Source organism: Siphateles boraxobius, unplaced genomic scaffold, assembly GCF_051911475.1.
Source record: "Siphateles boraxobius isolate OS27281-9 unplaced genomic scaffold, OSU_SipBor_1 2, whole genome shotgun sequence".
Taxonomy (NCBI): Eukaryota; Metazoa; Chordata; class Actinopteri; order Cypriniformes; family Leuciscidae; genus Siphateles; species Siphateles boraxobius.
Window position 1 is genome coordinate 47667 of NW_027508810.1, and position 19828 is coordinate 67494.

The 19828-nt window shown below is 37.2% G+C and overlaps 1 protein-coding gene across 3 annotated transcripts; it reads right to left on the reverse strand.

Annotated features, from left to right (window-relative positions):
- Positions 1-243: 243 nt before the first annotated feature.
- plp1a (proteolipid protein 1a) lies at positions 244-17550 on the reverse strand. 3 transcript variants are annotated; one of them, XM_077235613.1, is made up of 7 exons: positions 17169-17545; positions 13145-13331; positions 12766-12922; positions 12207-12375; positions 10813-10886; positions 10658-10723; positions 244-634 (listed from the first exon to the last, which is right to left on the reverse strand). In XM_077235613.1, exons 1-7 carry the CDS (start codon positions 17182-17184, stop codon positions 473-475), a joined length of 831 nt encoding a protein of 276 aa, XP_077091728.1. In that variant the 5' UTR covers positions 17185-17545; the 3' UTR covers positions 244-472. The 3 variants fall into 3 exon arrangements, with proteins under 3 accessions (XP_077091728.1, XP_077091730.1, XP_077091729.1); XM_077235615.1 differs by lacking the exon at positions 244-634 and adding an exon at positions 668-4594 and having other exon boundaries at positions 17169-17548; XM_077235614.1 differs by lacking the exon at positions 244-634 and adding an exon at positions 5316-6003 and having other exon boundaries at positions 17169-17550.
- Positions 17551-19828: the final 2278 nt, after the last annotated feature.

Here is a 19828-nt window from a genome sequence, read left to right on the forward strand (position 1 = left end):
TTATTTCTCAACTGTGGGGGATGAAGTGTGGTGAATTAAGGGCATTACTGCATTGAATGTACTGACTGTTTGACCATGTGACTGGTATACGGCTGGTACCCCAGTGTTCAATCACTTGTGTATCCACTGACATGCAGACAGACGTCTTTAAAAGGACCAAATGAGTGTTTGGAAAGCAGGGATTGTGTTATTATCCCTGAAAATGGCTAGACCATAAATGTCTGTTTCACATCATCTCCGATGCAATAAGGAGGTCAAGACTGCTTTAGTTTGCAAGAATCCAATGCGACGAATAAACAAACTGCAACAGCAATCATATAATGTGTGGTTTATGCTTTAACTCATATACTGTCATAGTTTTAAACGTTAAACAAAATGCTCCGTCCTGTTTAGCCAGGTAACAATCTTTGTAACTCAAATATAGCGTTTGGTTTATAACAAATCAAGTCAATATGTTTTGGGCGTCCTCTAGTCACACATCTGGTGTGTGTAGATCGTACGGGGAACGCAGGGTTCCTCTGTGCTCATCTAACACTCGCCCGAAGAGCGCATGTAGTGTCCTCTCCTGCCTCTCTCTGCGCTCACGCTCTGCTAACACAAGCTGCCATGCTGCGAGATGCAGCGCACTGTGAATCTATGGAGAACAGAACACACATTACAACACAACTCCACCACCGCTCAAAGGCACTGACCTTTATTCTCTGGTTTTTACAGTACTGTGCAGCAAACAGCAGGAACAAAGCATTGAGAGTGTACACAAAAATCTAGGAAATACTGTTAGTGATAATTATAATAAATAACAAACTGAAAAAGTCCTTTGATGAATGAAGAGAAATCACTGATTAATTGAAGAAAAAGAAAGCGTTATACAATAACTACAATAATCTCCTGATAATTAGAGTTACATAACAAAATAGTTCACGGTTCAGATATTTTGTCGCAGTCACGTCGTTCCAAACTTTATTTTTGTTTTGGTCACCTGCTACTGGCTCCTTTTAAAAGACAATCAATTCAGTAATATGATCGATCATATCGATTTTTATCAGTTTTGCAACATTAAGGGGCCGTTCACAGAGAACACGTTTCTATATCACTGCGCTATTTTTCCATTGTTTTTCTATGCAAACACGCACTAGACTGATGTGTTTGAGTGTTGTGTTCACTCAGATATTGGAGTTACTCTAAAAACTTTTGGAGTTTGTCATGTCTTTTAAAGTTTCTCGAGCATGATACAGCGTTCTAAAAACTTGGCGTAGCATTCTAAACACACGGCGTTCTAAAAACAGCAATGCTTTCTAAAGACTTGGCGTTCTAAAAACAGAATAGTGTTCCAAAGACACGGCGTTCCAAAAGCAGCGTAGCGTTCTTAAAACACAGTGTAGCATTCTAAAAACACAGTGTGGCGTTCTAAAGACACAGCGTAGCGTTCAAAAAACACAGTGTAGCATTCTAAAAACACAGTGTAGCGTTCTAAAAACACAGTGTAGCGTTCTAAAAAAACAGTGTAGCATTCTAAAAACACAGTGTAGCATTCTAAAAACACAGTGTAGCGTTCTAAAAACTGTAGCGTTCTAAAAACACAGTGTAGCGTTCTAAAAACACAGTGTAGCATTCTAAAAACGCAGTGTAGCGTTCTAAAAACACAGTGTAGCATTCTAAAAACACAGTGTAGCGTTCTAAAAACTCAGGGTAGCATTTTAAAGACACAGCGTTCTAAAAATGCAGCGTAGCGTTCTAAAGACATCGTTCTAAAAACAGCATAGCGTTCAAAAAACAGTGTAGCGTTCTAAAAACAGCATAGCGTTCAAAAAACACAGCGTAGCGTTCAAAAAACAGCGTAGCGTTCTAAAAACAGCATAGCGTTAAAAAAACAGCGTAGCGTTCAAAAAACAGCGTAGCATTCAAAAAACAGCGTAGCATTCAAAAAACAGCGTAGCATTCAAAAAACACAGTGTAGCGTTCTAAAAACAGCATAGCGTTAAAAAACACAGCGTAGCGTTCAAAAAACAGCGTAGCGTTCTAAAAACAGCATAGCGTTAAAAAAACAGCGTAGCGTTCAAAAAACAGCGTAGCATTCAAAAAACAGCGTAGCATTCAAAAAACAGCGTAGCATTCAAAAAACACAGTGTAGCGTTCTAAAAACAGCATAGCGTTAAAAAACAGTGTAGCGTTCAAAAAACACAGTGTAGCATTCTAAAAACACAGTGTAGCGTTCTAAAAACAGCATAGCGTTCAAAAAACAGTGTAGCGTTCTAAAAACAGGCGTAGCGTTCAAAAAACACAGTGTAGCGTTCTAAAAACAGCATAGTGTTCAAAAAACACAGCGTAGCGTTCTAAAAACAGCATAGCGTTCAAAAAACACAGTGTAGCGTTCTAAAAACAGCATAGCGTTCAAAAAACACAGCGTAGCGTTCTAAAAACAGCGTAGCGTTCAAAAAACACAGTGTAGCGTTCTAAAAACAGCATAGCGTTCAAAAAACACAGCGTAGCGTTCTAAAAACAGCGTAGCGTTCTAAAAACAGCGTAGCGTTCAAAAAACAGCGTAGCGTTCAAAAAACAGTGTAGCGTTCTAAAAACACAGTGTAGCGTTCTAAAAACACAGCGTAGTGTTCTAAAAACAGTGTAGCGTTCTAAAGACATGGCGTTCTAAAAACAGCGTAGCATTCTAAAAACAGCGCAGCGTAGCGTTCTAAAAACAGCGTAGCGTTCTAAAAACAGCGTAGCGTTTCAAAAGACACGGCGTTCTAAAGACACATCGTTTTAAAGACATGGCGTTCTAAAGACACGAAATTCTAAAGACACGGCGTTCTAAAGACACGAAATTCTAAAGACACGGCGTTCTAAAGACACGGCGTTCTAAAAACACGGTGTTCTAAAGACAAGGCGTTCTAAAGACACGGCGTTCTAAAGACATGGCGTTCTAAAGACACGAAATTCTAAAGACACGGCGTTCTAAAAACACGGCGTTCTAAAAACACGGCGTTCTAAAGACACGGCGACACGGCGTTCTAAAAACATGGCGTTCTAAAGACACAGCGTTCTAAAGACAGCGTTCTAAAGACACGGCGTTCTAAAGACACGGCGTTCTAAAGACACGGCGTTCTAAAGACACGGCGTTCTAAAGACACGGCGTTCTAAAGACACGGCGTTCTAAAGACACGGCGTTCTAAAGACACGCCGTTCTAAAGACACGGCGTTCTAAAGACACGCCGTTCTAAAGACAGCGTTCTAAAGACACGCCGTTCTAAAGACATGGCGTTCTAAAGACACGGTGACACGGCGTTCTAAAAACACAGCGTTCTAAAGACACAGCGTTCTAAAGACAGCGTTCTAAAGACACGGCGTTCTAAAGACACGGCGTTCTAAAAACACGGCGTTCTAAAGACACGGCGTTCTAAAGACACGGCGTTCTAAAGACACGGCGTTCTAAAGACACGGCGTTCTAAAGACAGCGTTCTAAAGACACGGCGTTCTAAAGACACGGCGTTCTAAAGACACGGCGTTCTAAAGACACGGCGTTCTAAAGACAGCGTTCTAAAGACACAGCGTTCTAAAGACACAGCGTTCTAAAGACACAGCGTTCTAAAGACACAGCGTTCTAAAGACAAGGCGTTCTAAAGACACAGCGTTCTAAAGACACAGCGTTCTAAAGACACAGCGTTTCTAAAGACACTGTGCTCAAGTTAAAATAAGTTCAACTTTTAAAGTTTTTAAAACTTAACTTTTTTGCATTCCACTGACCTATATCTCGCGTTTTTAACTGCAACTAGCTGAACAAGCCCTAACACTGTTATTTTCCTGTTTATTAATGTGAAGCTGCTTTGAAACAATCCTTATATGAAGCTCTATATAAATAAATGTGACGACTTGACTATATTTTGTTCTGTGGAACACAACAGGGATATTTCTAAGAATGTTCACGCTGTTCTTTTTCATACAGCAATAGCAGGCAAAAGGGCATGTTTTTCAAGGGCAATAAAAAAAGCAATCTTATATTTCGTGTGACTTCAGAAGACAGAATATAATGCAAAATTACATACTTCATTCTGCCTAAAACTGCTTAGTGAGGCGGTTTGAAACGACGTATGGCGATTCACTGATGACCGTTTTCATTTGTGAACTATTTAGGTGAACTACTGCTTTAAATCTACACTGAAATCCTGCTGTCACCAAACACTAGGGGCGATGAAGCAGCCAACAAAAGACTTTGATTATTTTACATTTTTTCATAATGAATCACAGAAAAGGTTAACTTTTGTTATGAAAAAAAAAAAAAAAAAAAAATTTGTACAGAAAACTAAACAAAATTAAGCTACGGCTGAGAAGACTTTCTACATTTCTAAATTTTTGTTCTCAATTATGAGTGAAATATCCCAGGCGTGAAACACTATTAGCACTGACACCCTCTGCAGTATTAGACATCATTAACCCCATCTGTGCACAGGCTTTTATCCGAGCGGCTGTAAAGTCCCAGAAGCCTCTTTGTAAGTGGGCAAAATCTTCTGACGCGTAAACTGACCCCTGTGGCGTGGGCTTTCCTCCAACAAAGAGGGGCTGGTCCATTGTTTAGGATTTACTCAGTCCTTTCAAGAGACTGTGAGAAAAAAGTTCTGGGGTCACACATTGCAGTCTCTCTCTCCATGGCAACCAGATGTGAAGGATGGTCCCCATGGAAACCAGCCATCACCACGAGAGATTGTTTTTTGAGGATCTAAAAATCTGATGTTATGATATTACTACCCAATGGTTTTGTTGGTAACACTTTATTTTACAGTGTCCGTGTTACACGTTACATGTACTTACAGTAAATGATGCTTAATAAAATGCACCCTAACCTTATAGTAAGTACATGTAGTTAATTATTACTCCGTACTTAAACCAGGAGTAAACAGGGCCAATGATGCCACAACATTGCACAGCTTCTCGTTGTGAAACTGAAGAATTCCCGAAGAAATGGGATAAACTTTCAAACTTTTTTTGCGTTTTTATGTCTTAACCCAATATTTCAGGCTTTTACTATGGTGCTTTTTATTGTTTTTACTTATACTATGGTAACGTTTTAATTCCATGTCAGCTGACACCTTCATGTTGTATTGTATTAGTTTAGCAAAAGTATCTGCTGAAGTCTATTTCATATATAGATATTCATATATGTATTTAACTACGGTTACAGACGGCCAAACAACTTGCTCTCAAATGTTTAAGGACAGGCTTTTAACGTTCCAATATGGCAGACATCTTAATGAGGCATCTATGTATGTGTGTATATATATATATATATATATATGATCTATATTATCACATATCATAATAAAAAAAAAGTAAAAATGGAATCCAATACTAACAAAGACTTTAAGTCGTGTTGGCATGATCAAAACTCAAAATATGCCACCCCATACGTACGTACATCTTACAGTCAGTGTTATATGTTATACACAATTTAAACATTTTCTCTATATAGGCCTAGGCTAGGTCATATTTAAGTTGACTGTACAGTTTAGTTGTGTGCTGCTGAAGAAGAATATTGGTAAAGTTGGCTTTAAAACATGGGAAGGGAAAAAATGATTCGTTTAGCCAGTTTATGAGGCGACGGTGAACAAACTACAACTGCCGTCATTCTCTGTGGCAGCACAAGAAAGATAAAACACATAGATCTTTTGCACACCCGTTTCGGTACATTAACACAATTAGAACATCCCAGAAGACTTGAAGGCAGAAGACTTCCCCTGGTGGACGGGAGGGGTATAGGTGGAAAAAATAGATGAAAGGTAGTTTGGAGAAAAGATTCCAAAATCTCAGCCTTTACATTCAAAAAATGTAAAAGACAGTCCGGAAACGGTGTTGTGGAAAAGCAGGAGATGAGATATGGTGCAGTTATTGAGGGTAGAAGGACCAGTGGACACCAGGACAGAAGAGAAGGTGTTAACACCGCGGACTGATGCCTTTCCTCCCCAGATACCGCAGAACCGCAAAGTTATAGGTGGTGGACACAGTATATGTGAGCTGAAGAGAGAAAGACAGAAACAAAAGATAATACATATGAATAAGACCCAGTGACAAGAAACCAATCAGAAAAACCCAACCCACAATGCTAATGTTCTGAGTGGTTGTTACTAGGGGTGAGATGAGATCACAGGATTTCAGGATATTAAAACGTGATGATATTTCTCGTTGAGGTGAAAAGCTGTCTTGCGATATCAGCATGACAGAGTTGAGTTGTGGCAAAACCTTTTACAGTGCTTGCATTAGACTGATCTGATAATGAAATAAGTTTATGCTCTGCAGGTTTCAGAGCGAAGCGCGGCACTTATAATTATTTACATGCAGATTTCTCCCAGCGTCTCAGACCAGTTTCTTTCTGCTCCACACAAACGCAGTGTCTGAATGTGCTGTTAGTTTGGGTTTACAATAATGCGTATTTGGAAACGCAGATAAAGTCTGACGCACTTTGTGTTTCATAGTGAAGTGTTGCACTGTTATCATTCACATGCGCGGAGCGTTTCAGCAGCTCGGTTTACAAACTCCATATCTCTACATATGCTGTGAGTTTGTGTTGCTTATAACGTTCATCTAGAAGCACAATGTGCGCCATTTCCTCAGATTTGTAACATAAATCATTTAGAAACCTACGCCACAGGAGAATACATCAATATGTTTCTAAATATGCTTATCATGATTCCAAAATAAAAGTTTAAACCCTCGCTGTAGTATTTCTATCATAAAGAAGTGGTTAAATATTAAAGATTAAGTGAACATTTGAATTAAATGTAGTTTGGCAGATACTTAAGGAATTGATTTGCTGTAAAGTGTAACAATTAGCAGGCGGTTGGCGCCCTCTGCAGGCATTTGTTATAATACATCATGTCCATAAGATGATTATGATTACATTATGTATTTTAACAGTGTTGTTCAATAGAAATATATGATTACTTGCTTTTGACACTCTATTTGAACCAATTATTATTGCCTCACTGTTATCATATATGTATTTTAAGTAATTTTAAAGGCTATTATTCACTTTTTATTCATTGGCAAATTTTTAAAATCTGATTAATCGTCAAAATAATCGACGATTACTCTAAATAATCGTTAGTCACAGCATTTTGTCATTGAAGATTTCTTATAAATAGTGTTAAAACATCGTCTCGTCCCATTCTCATAAACTCAATATCATGTATTGTCTTGTCTCGCGAGTTACGTGAATTGTCACAGCCCTAGTTTTTCCCATAGATATGTATATGTCGATTTCACATTCGGCTGCTCCAGACACGGCGGCGCGTCCGCCATCTTGGAACAGTCAGTGTGTCGTCACTCACCATAAAAATCAATGAGTTTTCTAAGATGCCACAACATTGCGCATCTTCTAGTTTTAAAAACGGCCAAGATTCAAATTCAAGAAGAAATTGGACAACCTTTTACAGGTGAGAATGTATTTTGCACTAACTCAAGGTTTGTCATGTTAGCTTACGACTTCATCTTGTTGTATTGAGTTAATCATGATAAACAATATCCTATGAAAATCATCTACTGAAGTCTATTGCAGATATTGATACAAGCTTCTAACTACGGCGGCAGTCACAGTCAACCTGCTCTTGACTGTTCACAGACCGGTTTTGACTGTTCCAATATGGTGGATGGCTTGCTTATAGCAGCCCATGGAAATTAGGAATCTACAGTCCCCTCCAAAAGTATTGGAACGGTAAGGCAAATTCCTTTGTTTTTGTTGTTCACTGAAGACATTTGGGTTTAAGATCAAAATATGAGTATGAGACAAGAGTTCAGAATTTCAGCTTTTATTTCCTGGTATTCACATCTAGATGTGTTAAACAACTCACGACATACACCCTTTGTTTGAACCCACCCATTTTTCAAGTGAGCAAAAGTATTGGAACATGTGACTGATAGATGTTTATTGTTGCCCAGGTGTTGCCTTTTAGGTTGATTATAAAAACATTAAATAGCTCTGCATGACTAGTCTAAGTTTTCATCATTGGTTCAAACCTATAAAGACTGCATTTCCTGTTAAAGAGGATAAACCAACATGAAGACCAGAGAGCTGTCTATGGGAGAAAAGCAAGCCATTGTCAAGCTGAGAAAAGAAGGAAAATCGACCAGAGCCATTGGACAAACATTGGGCATAGCAAGCACAACAATTTAGAATGTCCTGAAAAAGAAAGAAACTACTGGTGTACTGAGTAACAGACGTCGAACAGGTTGGCCAGGGAAAACAACAGTAGTTGATGACAGAAATATCTTGAGAGCTGTGAAGAAATCCCCCAAAACATCAGTAAATGACATCACCAACGACCTCCACAATGCAGGGGTGAAGGTTTCACAATCCACTGTTCGAAGAAGACTCAGAGAGCAGAAATATAGAGGCCACAAGATGCAAACCTATCATCAGCAGTACGAATCGGAAGGCCAGATTGAAATTTGCAGAGAAGGACAAAAATGAGCCGCAAAAGTTCTGGAACACAATCTTATGGACTGATGAGACCAAGATGAATCTCTACCAAAGTGATGGAAAGGCCAAAGTGTGGAGAAAGAAAGGAACTGCTTATGATCTGAAGCATACAAGCTCATCTGTGAAGCATGGTGGAGGTAATGTCATGGCTTGGGCGTGCATGGCTGCTTCTGGAACAGGCTCATTAATATTTATTGATGATGTAACTGATGATGATGGTAGCAGCAGAAGGAATTCAGAAGTGTACAGAAACATTTTGTCTGCCAATTTACGGAGAAATGCATTGAAACTAATCGGGAGGAAGTTTATCATGCAGCAGGACAATGACCCAAAGCACACTGCCAACGAAACCAAGGACTTCATCAGGGGGAAAAAGTGGAAGGTTTTAGACTGGCCAAGTCAATCACCTGACCTTAACCCAACAGAGCATGCATTTCAGGAGACTGAAGAGAGAAACACCCCGAAACAAACAAGAACTGAAAGAAGCTGCGGTAACAATAAAAATAAAAATTCTGCATCAAAATTTATAGACAAGTAGTTTGTTTAGGCATGGTTTATAAGGAATTACAAACCTGCGCACATATATTCAAACGCACATAACTATAGAATCAATTCTTTATGCGCATGTGAACGCCATCAGCGTCTATCACAGGTTCACGTTTAAAGTCTGTTTAGTGAGAACCGTGTCGTCTTAGCGGCCCCTAATTTAATAACCAATGATCATTTAGACGGAAGTGAATCAATCAAAACTAACTTTAGCTGGAAAAAACATTTTTCAAGAACCACTATAAAACCAAACCAATCTCTGTTACCTTCAATTATAAGTTTATCTCTGTAAAGCTGCTTTGAAACAATCTACATTGTTAAAAGTGCTATATAAATGAGGATGATGACTGACTAATGACTAAAAGCCTGGAACAACATCACAAATGAAGAATACAACAGTTTGGTGATGTTGTTGGGTCGCAGGCTTGAGGCAGTTATTGCAAGCAAGGTTTATGCCACCAAATATTAAATGTTGTTTACTTTAAGATTATTTGTTCCAATACTTTTGCTCACTTGAAAAATGGGTGGGTTCAAACAAAGGGTGGTATGTCGTGAGTTGTTTAACACATCTAGATGTGAATACCAGGAAATAAAAGCTGAAATTCTGAACTCTTGTCTCATACTCATCTTTTGATCTTAAACCCAAATGTCTTCAGTGAACAACAAAAACAAAGGTATTTGCCTTACCGTTCCAATACTTTTGGAGGGGACTGTATGTCTATAGCACATGTTTGCTAGGGAGTTGCTGTGAGGTTGTGGGAGTTCAGAGAAATTTGGCTTAATTAAATGAAAATCACATTGCACTTTTTTAAAGGGATAGTTCACCCAAAAATGAAAATTAGCTCATGATTTACTCACCCTCTAGTCATCCTAGGTGTATATGACTTTCTTCTTTCAGACGAATACAATCAGAGTTATATTAAAAAATGTCCTGGCTCTTTCAAGCTGGATAATGAGAGTGAATGGGTATATATTTTTTGAAGTCCATCAAAGTGCATCCATCCATGATAAAGTGCTCCACGCGTCTCCGGGGGGTTAATAAAGGCCTTCTGAAGTGAAGTGATACGTTCATGTACTAAACTTTCATGTACAACTTTATCGACTAAAAATTACTATCAAATATAGTTTTTTATTCTTCTACAATCAGCATAAGTACCGTGAAAACTAGAAGTAAACACACAAATAGCTGGTAAATTAACCTTTGGCATAACACAAATTTACAAATAAATCCTCACCGCTAAAAATATACACATTCACTGCCATTATAAAGCTTAGAAGAGCCAGGACATTTTTTAATATAACTCTGATTGTGTTAGTCTGAAAGAAGAATGTCATATACACCTCATATACATGTCATATACTTCATTTTTGGTTTTTATTTTCCCTTTAAGAAAGTTTAGCAGCAGCTCAAACGTCACACGTATCAGAAAGTCACATGTGTGGTCCTGACATTTTCACAGTGCTGAAAACTCCCTCCAAACGCAAAATAATCTGTTCTCACAATCATCCAAGGCATTTCTGACTGGAGCTGAGAACAATAAATGACAGCCAGCCCTTTAATAAATGCGGGAGCAGAATTCCTCGGCACCTACGGGAATGGCGTCATGAAAACACACTGTGATTGTGTTCAGTTCTGCACACACTCACCAGAGCCAAGACCGTCATCCCCGCTCCAGCGAAGGCAGCGATGTACAGCTCATAGGTCAAGAAAAACTGGAAAACAAGTCAGAAACCAAACGTGACATCCTGAACACTCACTGCGCAGCCCGAATGACTGATCTCGGCTTTGAGGAAAGTTTTACCTCTCTTGTCTTGCACACATTCGACAGGGTCATGCCACAAACCTTTCCTGGGACTGCGTTCCATGGAAGTAAACCTTAGAGAGACAGAGACACAAAACACTGTAACAGCGTGAAGAGATCAAGGCACAATGACGTTTTATTGAGTTTGTGCCAGTATAAAAAAACATTTGTTAAGAGAACGGAGACACAATTTCAAAAACAACGCATTTCAAGTGCGCCGTCACATTGCACACAGATGGGTCAATGACATATACTGTGTAATATTGTGTAACTGTGTAAATGGTTTCTCATGGTTATGAACGTTTATACTTTTTACAAGACTTTTACTTTTTACAAGAAATTTTGCGACTCTAAAATGTCAATCAAGTAGCCTACATTCCACCTCACATCTTCAACGCGATACAAACCGTAATCATTATTAAGGTAAGAAATATTTAAATAAATAAATAATCCGATTTTTAGAAGATTGTTTCCGCCACAGAAAAAAAGGGTAATTGCGACTTTTTTCTCTCACAATTCGGATTTTTTTTACTTGCAGTTTTGAGTTATACAGTCAGAATTGCAAGATAAAAAGTAGCAAATTATCTTTTAAATAGTTTTATTCTGTGGGAGAAACAGGCATCCATACACACCACATGACATTTTACAACTAAAATTAACCTTACCTTGTCATAAAAAGGTCAAATTATTATATTATATATTTTAAGATACTTAAATTATTGACCTTGTCTCTATTGTAGAATTTCCAGTTTTATGTTTTTCTGCAATATTAACTAATATGTGTGTGTATATATATATATATATATATATATATATATATATATATATATATATAATTTTTTTCAACAATTATGTTTTTTACTAGTAAGAATTGTACTTTTGATGTATGAAATTGGAATTTCAACTAGTAAGAAATGAATTGTTGATATCAACAATTTAATTTGAATGGCAGTCTATGGTGACATTTAACTAGTGAAAATATTATTACAGATATCAAGAATTATAGTTTTTACTAGTTGAAATTAAATTCTTGATATGAAAAATTCGCATGTCTGCAAGTGATGAAGTTATTGTGGATACCAAGAATGATTTTTTTTTTCTAATGGAAATTACATTTTGGATATCAAGAATTCATATCCTGCGAATGAACAAAAGTCAAAACGGCTTGCCTCATGTGGCAATACACATGATTTTAATGATCTGACATCTCAGAATGCAGCACAATGTGAAATCAAGTATTTGTATTCATGCACTTCTTTCCGGAGAACATCTGAACATCAGGACACTTCAAAAGACTGGCACATCATCAACAGGACTTTAATCATTATTACAGAGCTGTGATATCAGATGTCTCAGCTGTTGAGAGATAGATGACTGAATCCCAGGGTCATTACCGTACTGTCTGGCATCAATGCACAGCTGGTTGATGCTGGAGGGAGTTTCAGAGAGGAAGTTAATGGTCTGACAGGTGTTTGCCATGTTGTAGAAGAAATACACAGGAATCGCAGACAGGGAGAAAACCAGCAACCAGACTACAACCAGGACATATGTGATCACGATGAACTGTGGGAGGAAGGCATACAAATATCAGTTTGATGCATTATATTTTGATTCAATTCAGACAAAAATAAAATAAAAAGTACACTTATGAGTACACATGAGCTATTTAACTAATAGATTTCTCCAGGTTTAACATCAATGACACAACACCAATTTTGACTATACAGAAGTGATATACATATGGGAACATATTCAGTGAATATCAACGTTTTGAATTGGAGAGCCTCTGGAAGCTGTATAGATTCATTGTATGGAAATGTGCAGCGTAAAAATCTTTCAAAATTTCTAATTTAGCTGACAGGAAGAAAGTAAAGCAAATGTGTTTACACATGAGGGTGCGGCATTTTGGAAAGTAGCCAATGCAAACTGCAGCCTACGTTGTGAATCACTCACCGTTGTACTTAGACAGCGACCACAAACTGTACTACGAAATTCCCCAAATGACTGGCGAACTGCGCTGGTGGTGTAAAAGCCTTCAGCCAGCAGGACTATACAGTACAGGAAGAAGAAGGAGGCCAGGACATAGATAATGTACTGAAAATACTCAATACTACAGGAGAGAGAGAGAGAGAGAGAGAGAAAGAAATGTTCGCAATAAAAAGATTTTAAAATAACTGATTGTTCCACATATTAAAACATGAGCTACTGCTTCTAGCACAAATTCACATTTCATTTGATTTTTAATGTGAAGCTTTTGATTATAGGCGAAAACATTTATTTAAAACTGAAATTGGAATTGCACATAGTTGCTAGAGATACTTCTGGCACGCACAGGTACGCTAGGGTGATGAAGTCCTGATGGTCACGGGCGAAATAAGTCTCGATGAGTCTTTCGCTCTCCGTAAGGGCCTGATGTCCACAGCCGCAGAACAGAGCAATGCCAGAGAAACACAGTAGAGTGGCCACGAGAGAGACGTATGGCACTCCTCCCAGACAGCGCATACAGCATTCATAACAACCTAGGGATTCATAACAATGGCATATGAAAGGTCAGCATTTGTCTACCATATCAGACACTCAGACCTTCACACATCATATTCTCTGTTCAAAAGAGGAACCGTCTAATGTGACACCAGTAAGGTATGGAGTGCATCAAGGCTCTGTGTTAGGCCCTCTGCTGTTTTCTTTTAAAAGCTTCCCCTTGGAAATATTATTAGTAAACACAAGATCCCATTGTTATGCTGATATATTGTGTACTTCTTCTAGAAATGTCAAAATTATCCCTGTTAACAGAGTGTATTAAATAGATTAAAGATTGGATGACCAGTAATTTCCTTCACTGAATTCAAAATTGGTCAGAACTTTACTGTAAAAAAAAAAAAAAAAAACGCCATTGTGGTAACACACACGTTGCAAAACAATTCAATAAACATTAATTTAACAACTTAAGATACATAAGAACATAAAACCTTAATTTACAAAACTGATAACAAAAAACCTAAGAAACAAATATGAATCACACAGGGAATTCTGGGAATTTAGGATTTTTTTCTAACACAGTAAATTTAACAATATTTTACTGTATTTTTTCTTAAATTACATGAAATGTCCCATTCGATTTATCACAGTTTTCCACCATTTGGAGTAATGGAACTTACTTTTAACCAGTCAACATGTCTTTTACCATTAAAATTTCATTTATTTATTTATAGTGTTCTATTTGATTCTGATAAAACCGAGACATTATTCACTTGACCAAAAACCTTTACACCTATCTTACAATATAATTTGCATCTAGGCAGGTTAAAAATGCATCTTATAGGCCCGGTTTCACAAACAGGGTTTGGATTAAGCCAGGATTAGGCCTTATAAGTTCAATTAAGACATTAAAGAGGCTTTTATAAAAGTGCCTTAGAAAAAAAAAACATTACTGGTGTGCATCTTAAGACAAAACAATAGCACTGACATATTTTAAGATATGCTTTCAGTTAAAACAGCTCAATCATGCATTTTAGTCTGGGACTGAAAAACCGGCGGGCTAGAGTTTTAAGGTCATATCTCTATAATGACTACGTGTTAAGTCCTGCATCGATGATAAATATTACTTTAGTAAATAGATAGTAACTTCAATTGTTTAACCAAACGCATAACTTGTACTAACTTAGAGCAATATATTAATGTTAATTTACATTATTTTGTGGTAAGAAATAGTTGGGTTCTTTTCAAGGTTGTTCTCCAACACCTCACCACCAATGCGGTGTCTTTATTTAAAGCTAATTCATTAGGGCCAAATGACATTGCATCAGTGAAACATGCATTTCGGTAAAGCTGCTTTGAAACAATTATTGTGAAATGCGCTATACAAATTGTAATGCATATAGCAAGAGAGTAACCCTAAAAGACATTTCTGGAGCACTGGTGCTAGAAATATCGATTATTAGATTTATTATTAGTGTGATTAGTAACGCCTGCTCAGTGAAGCATCTATACTTCTGCTGATTTGAACAAGCCCCCAAAGCTTAAGAATTCAACCTTGGCATAGTAAATAATATACACTAATAATATACACTGCAAACAGTGCTCATTCAAATCCAAAACAATATAACAAGCCCATACTCTCATAGATGTCTATTCACAATTCATTCACATGTGCCAAATCTGAAACACTGCGACAAAGCAGCAGCTGCAGCGAGGAGCCCGAGTGTGTGTCTGCGGACGGGTGTAAGTGTGTGTGATTCTTCCTCCTCCCGGATCATGTGCTGGTGTGTGTAGGGGTGTGTGTGTGTGTGAGCGACGGAGCTGCTCCGTACCACGGCATAAGGAGTGTGAGAAAATAAGGAGGACCAAGAGCCAGAGTGTCTCTTTTTGTGGCTGCACTGACAATAGCCTTTGTCTCGATGCCACACAAGGGCCAGCAATGACAAGCAAACAAAGAGCCGGTGCCACCGCAGGCCCTGCAGGCGGACTGAAATGAGTCTAGGGGAGGAACCAGAGTCAATACTGAGGGGGAAGATTTGGGATGGAGCTTCGACAGAATACTGAGGGTTAAATACCCCTTGCCGTATGATTTATAAACAGAGGAATATCTTCTTTTGTTCAAATCATTATTTGAAATATTATGTTTTTATAATCAAGTGAAATAATACATTTTTAATTAAATACGTTGTGACTCGGGTTAGGAATCAAATACTTAAGTTGGATCATTTTCCTGTTATGACTGTAAAACAATCTCTACTGTAAAAAGCGCTATATAAATAAAGGTGATTTGACTTAAGGTCAGGAATCAGATACTTGTTGCAAAATTTAAATTTAGATTCCTCTTATAGATTTCCTTGGTGTGCATATTAATGTGATTTTAAACCATTCAAGCACAAGAAGACTCCCGCACTGTTTTCTCAAAGCACACACACAGAAAGCCGGCTCTCATACTGTATATTGCACGATACTGAACTGAGTTCTCTTCCGTGTGTTTTTACAGTTGAACGGACAATGACATACAAAAATATGTCAAAATATTCTCGTAAACGCAGGCGGTTATGTTTTCAGGCATTGTAAACAATTGAAAAAGAAAAGGCACGTGTATCAGTAAATTGGATCCGTGCAGCTCTTAAAAAAGACAGCAGCCTAATATTCCTGCTGTCGTCTCTATAATAAAGTTAATCAAACAACAAAGGCAGTTCTTGACTGAACTTCTGTAACTATATTTTATTCATAAAGTTGTGTTTTTTTACATTTGATTACAGTTTCTGTACCTGAATATCTGAAAATACTGTTTATTTCAATCATGTCTTTGTTTAGATGTATTTATTTGTGCATTGCTAATTTGTTCTTTTCTTTTAGCCTGTCGATTTTTTTTCATGGAATTCAGCTACAATGAAATGTTTTGCAATAAGACTTAGAATAAATGTGAATAATATCAAAAGTTTTTTTGTTTGTATTTTGTTTACCTCATTGGAGACGAAATTAGAAATCCATAAGAATCGGAATCGTTAAAATTCAAATGATACCCAACCCTAGTTGTGACTCAGCAGTGCCATATTATAACATATTAATGAAACAGCACAACTGTTTTTAACATTGATAATATTCAGAAATAATATCAGAATGATTTCTGAAGGATCATGTGACACTGAAGACTGGAGTAATGATGCTGAAAATTCAGCTTTGATCACAGTAATAAATTACATTTTATGATAAATGGTAAAAGTATTTCACAATATTACTATTTTTGATCAAATAAATGCAGCCTTGGTGAGCTAATTTTAAATCTTACAGATCCCACACTTTTTGAACAGCAGTTTATGTAAAGTTGGTTAAACTTAAGGAAAAACTTTATCATTTGAATGACTACAGACACAAGGATAAAGAAAAACTTGAAGTCTAATATCCAGAGCTATTCATACACTGCACTATTATATTATCCAAATATAAAGGAAATGTCATTTAATTTTCAAGAAATACAGCACAAGCACAAACAAAACATTCCACATTAGTTTTGAAATTATAAGACTATTCTGTTCAAAGAGCATTGGTGTTAGTGAATGATGTTCATTGTTAAAGTTATGATCTACACCTGTGTGAGGAACTGACTTCATACATGCACTAAAATACAAGCTGATCAAAAGCTGAAATTATGATTGAATGAATGAAAAGTTAGTTCTGAGAAACTCTCCTGTGCAGGAATTTAGTATCTATTGCAGTGACTTTCAGACACTCTCAGATATGTAGCAGCTGGATATGCAAGTGTATCACTGTGTCTCTACTAGTTTATCAAACTACAGATAACATTTTTTATTCAAATCATATACAAAATCCTTTTAAAAGCCCCTTTTAAAGAGTAGAAATGCTGAACTTACCCATGTCTGTAGGCATCAGTGCTGTGCTTCAGTGTAATGCTGCTCGCAGTCTCTCCTACACAGACTCAGAGAACAGTCTTAAGAAACAATGTGTCTTTTCAATGGACTGGCTCAGAGTTCAGGGAGCAGACTGACAGGGTCATGATGATGCAGAAACATGCTCTCTTAAAATAAGTGCCAGCAGCAGCTTCAAGATGCAAAGTGTGTGATTCAGAATTACAGGCCACTTTCAGCTCAGTAAACTGAGAGTTGAACCTTAATTTTATTAAAAGTTTAATGTGTTTGTCATTTTATTTAACCTTAATTTTAGTTCAACATAAGACATTAGAAAAGAGGTACTGCTAATGAGCTAAAACTTTGTTTGGTGTGGATTTCTATGAGATTGGACTCTCTGCTAACCTCTAGTGTTCACACATCAAAGTGCTTGAGACGAGAGCTTTAGCATCAAATTAGAAGCAGTGCTAATTGTAGTCCATTACTGATTCCGAATTACAGGACAAAAATTTAAGTTAGTAACATAATGCATTACGTTACATATTTAAGGTAATTTAATTTGACAACTGTTTGATTACTTTTAGATTACGTTTTACCTTACTCGTTTATCATATTGATTTGAATAGGATAATCTTGTACCATATTGATAAAAAAAATACAAAGAGAAAGAAAGAAAATATATTCCATTCTTTGTTATCAACAACATGAAGTGCATTAAATATTACATTACATCAGGGTTTCCCAGACTGGGGTTTGTGAGTTTAATAAAAATATATTAATAATACAAATTAAAAGCTAAATACAATGGCATCATTTTATGTTCGAAACCTCTCATATAAACAAATGTAAAAATATCAGGAGTTTTAAAGCTGTTAAGATAATTGAAAAAATTTTGTCCAGCAATTTTGTATGTCAGGGTGGCACAACTGCAAACATGGCACTTTAGGAATTGACAAGGTATTAACAGTAAGCATGATAATGCATCATCCAGAGGAGTCCAACTGATCCTTGCTACGAGTAAAAAAAAAAGGTTTGTAGATCTTTCTCAAATACTGGAAAACTTCTAATTTCAAGGATGGGTAGGTTGGGATGGGTACACTTTCCATGTCTTTATATACATACAACTATCTGGTTGTACCGCCTGACATAAATGTCTAAAATTAATTTAAACACTTTTAAATGTTATTTAACAACTGAAACTTGTTTAAACACATTGTTTAGGACTGATAAACATACATGACATCAGTTTTGAAAAGATTTTTAAAAAACAGTTTTTTTAAGCTTTATTTGTCAATGAGAAGGTTTCAGTGCACTGGAAGGATTTTGCAATTGAGAGAGTCATGAATCAACTAGGGATATCGTCGAGAGTTCTTTAAACAACACATGGAGGATGTTAAATGCCAGTTTTCGGTTTATTTTGGTTTCTCCCAAGCCAGTAAAGTGCAAAATGTGCTTGCAGATGTAAAAACATGAATAAATTCCAAAATGGAAAAAAAAAAACTATAGAAAAAAACTTCAATATACAAAACAAAAAACAAAAAAACAAAACAAAACAATATCCTTGGATCAGATATAACAATTCAATCGGTAGAGAATTTATACACATGGGTATGACCATTTCTCAGCAATAATATAGCATGGAAAAGTATTAAAGATCAAGTCAAGTCACCTTTATTTATATAGCGCTTTTTACAATACAGATTGTTTCAAAGCAGCTTTACAGAGATAAAAGGAAAATAATTTTGTAATAATATTGTTAAATATAAAATTAAATGTCCCCAACTAAGCAAGCTAAAAGCCAATGGCGACAAAGGTGAAGAAAAGGCAAAAAAGGCGACAGTGGCAAGGAACCAAAACTCCATCAGGTGACAGAATGGAGAAAAAAACCTTGGGAGAACCCAGGCTCAGTCAGGGGGCCAGTCCTCCTTTGGCCAACGAACGAACAGTGTATGATTATGATTTAGGCAGCATTATAGGTCAGAAGTCAGAATGGATCAGAACTTTCACAATATTTATCCAGTTCCATCTGGTTGGGGGTCAGACTCATCACGCCGGTATGGAGACGAGTTTGTTGAGTTGTCCATGAAGCCTTCACAGTGTTGATGAGGCTGGCCCTTCAGGGATGCGTTGTCGTCGTGTCCATGCGATGGTCCTTCATCAGATCTGGATATGTTCTGGATCCGGCGGACTGCGGTAAACCCTGGGATAAACAGAGAGACTAATATTAGCGTAGACGCCATCCTTCTTATGATGTACCAAGTACATCAGGATTTATGGAAAGTGTTCCCGGTTCCGGCTGATCTAAACTATGCAGCATAGTTATTAAACTATTCGATTAAACTATGCAGATACAACCACAATTGGATGATAAGAGCAAATAATTTGTGACTCTAATGAAAGGTGTCTCAGTACTATTGTAATGATGCAGCAGACTCAAGGGTATCCATTTGCAGCTTTTATTTGAGTAGTCAGACAGGCAGGAATCAACAACAGCAAACAGGGCAACGAAGACAAGGCAGAGACAAACCAGATAACAGGCGATGGTCTGGGCAGGCGGCGAGAAGCAAGGTCCAGTAAACAACCCAAGTCAGGGCGGGCAGAGAACAATCAGAAACAGGATACACAGTCCAAGGTCAAGGTATTAATCAATCCACGGGAATCCACGC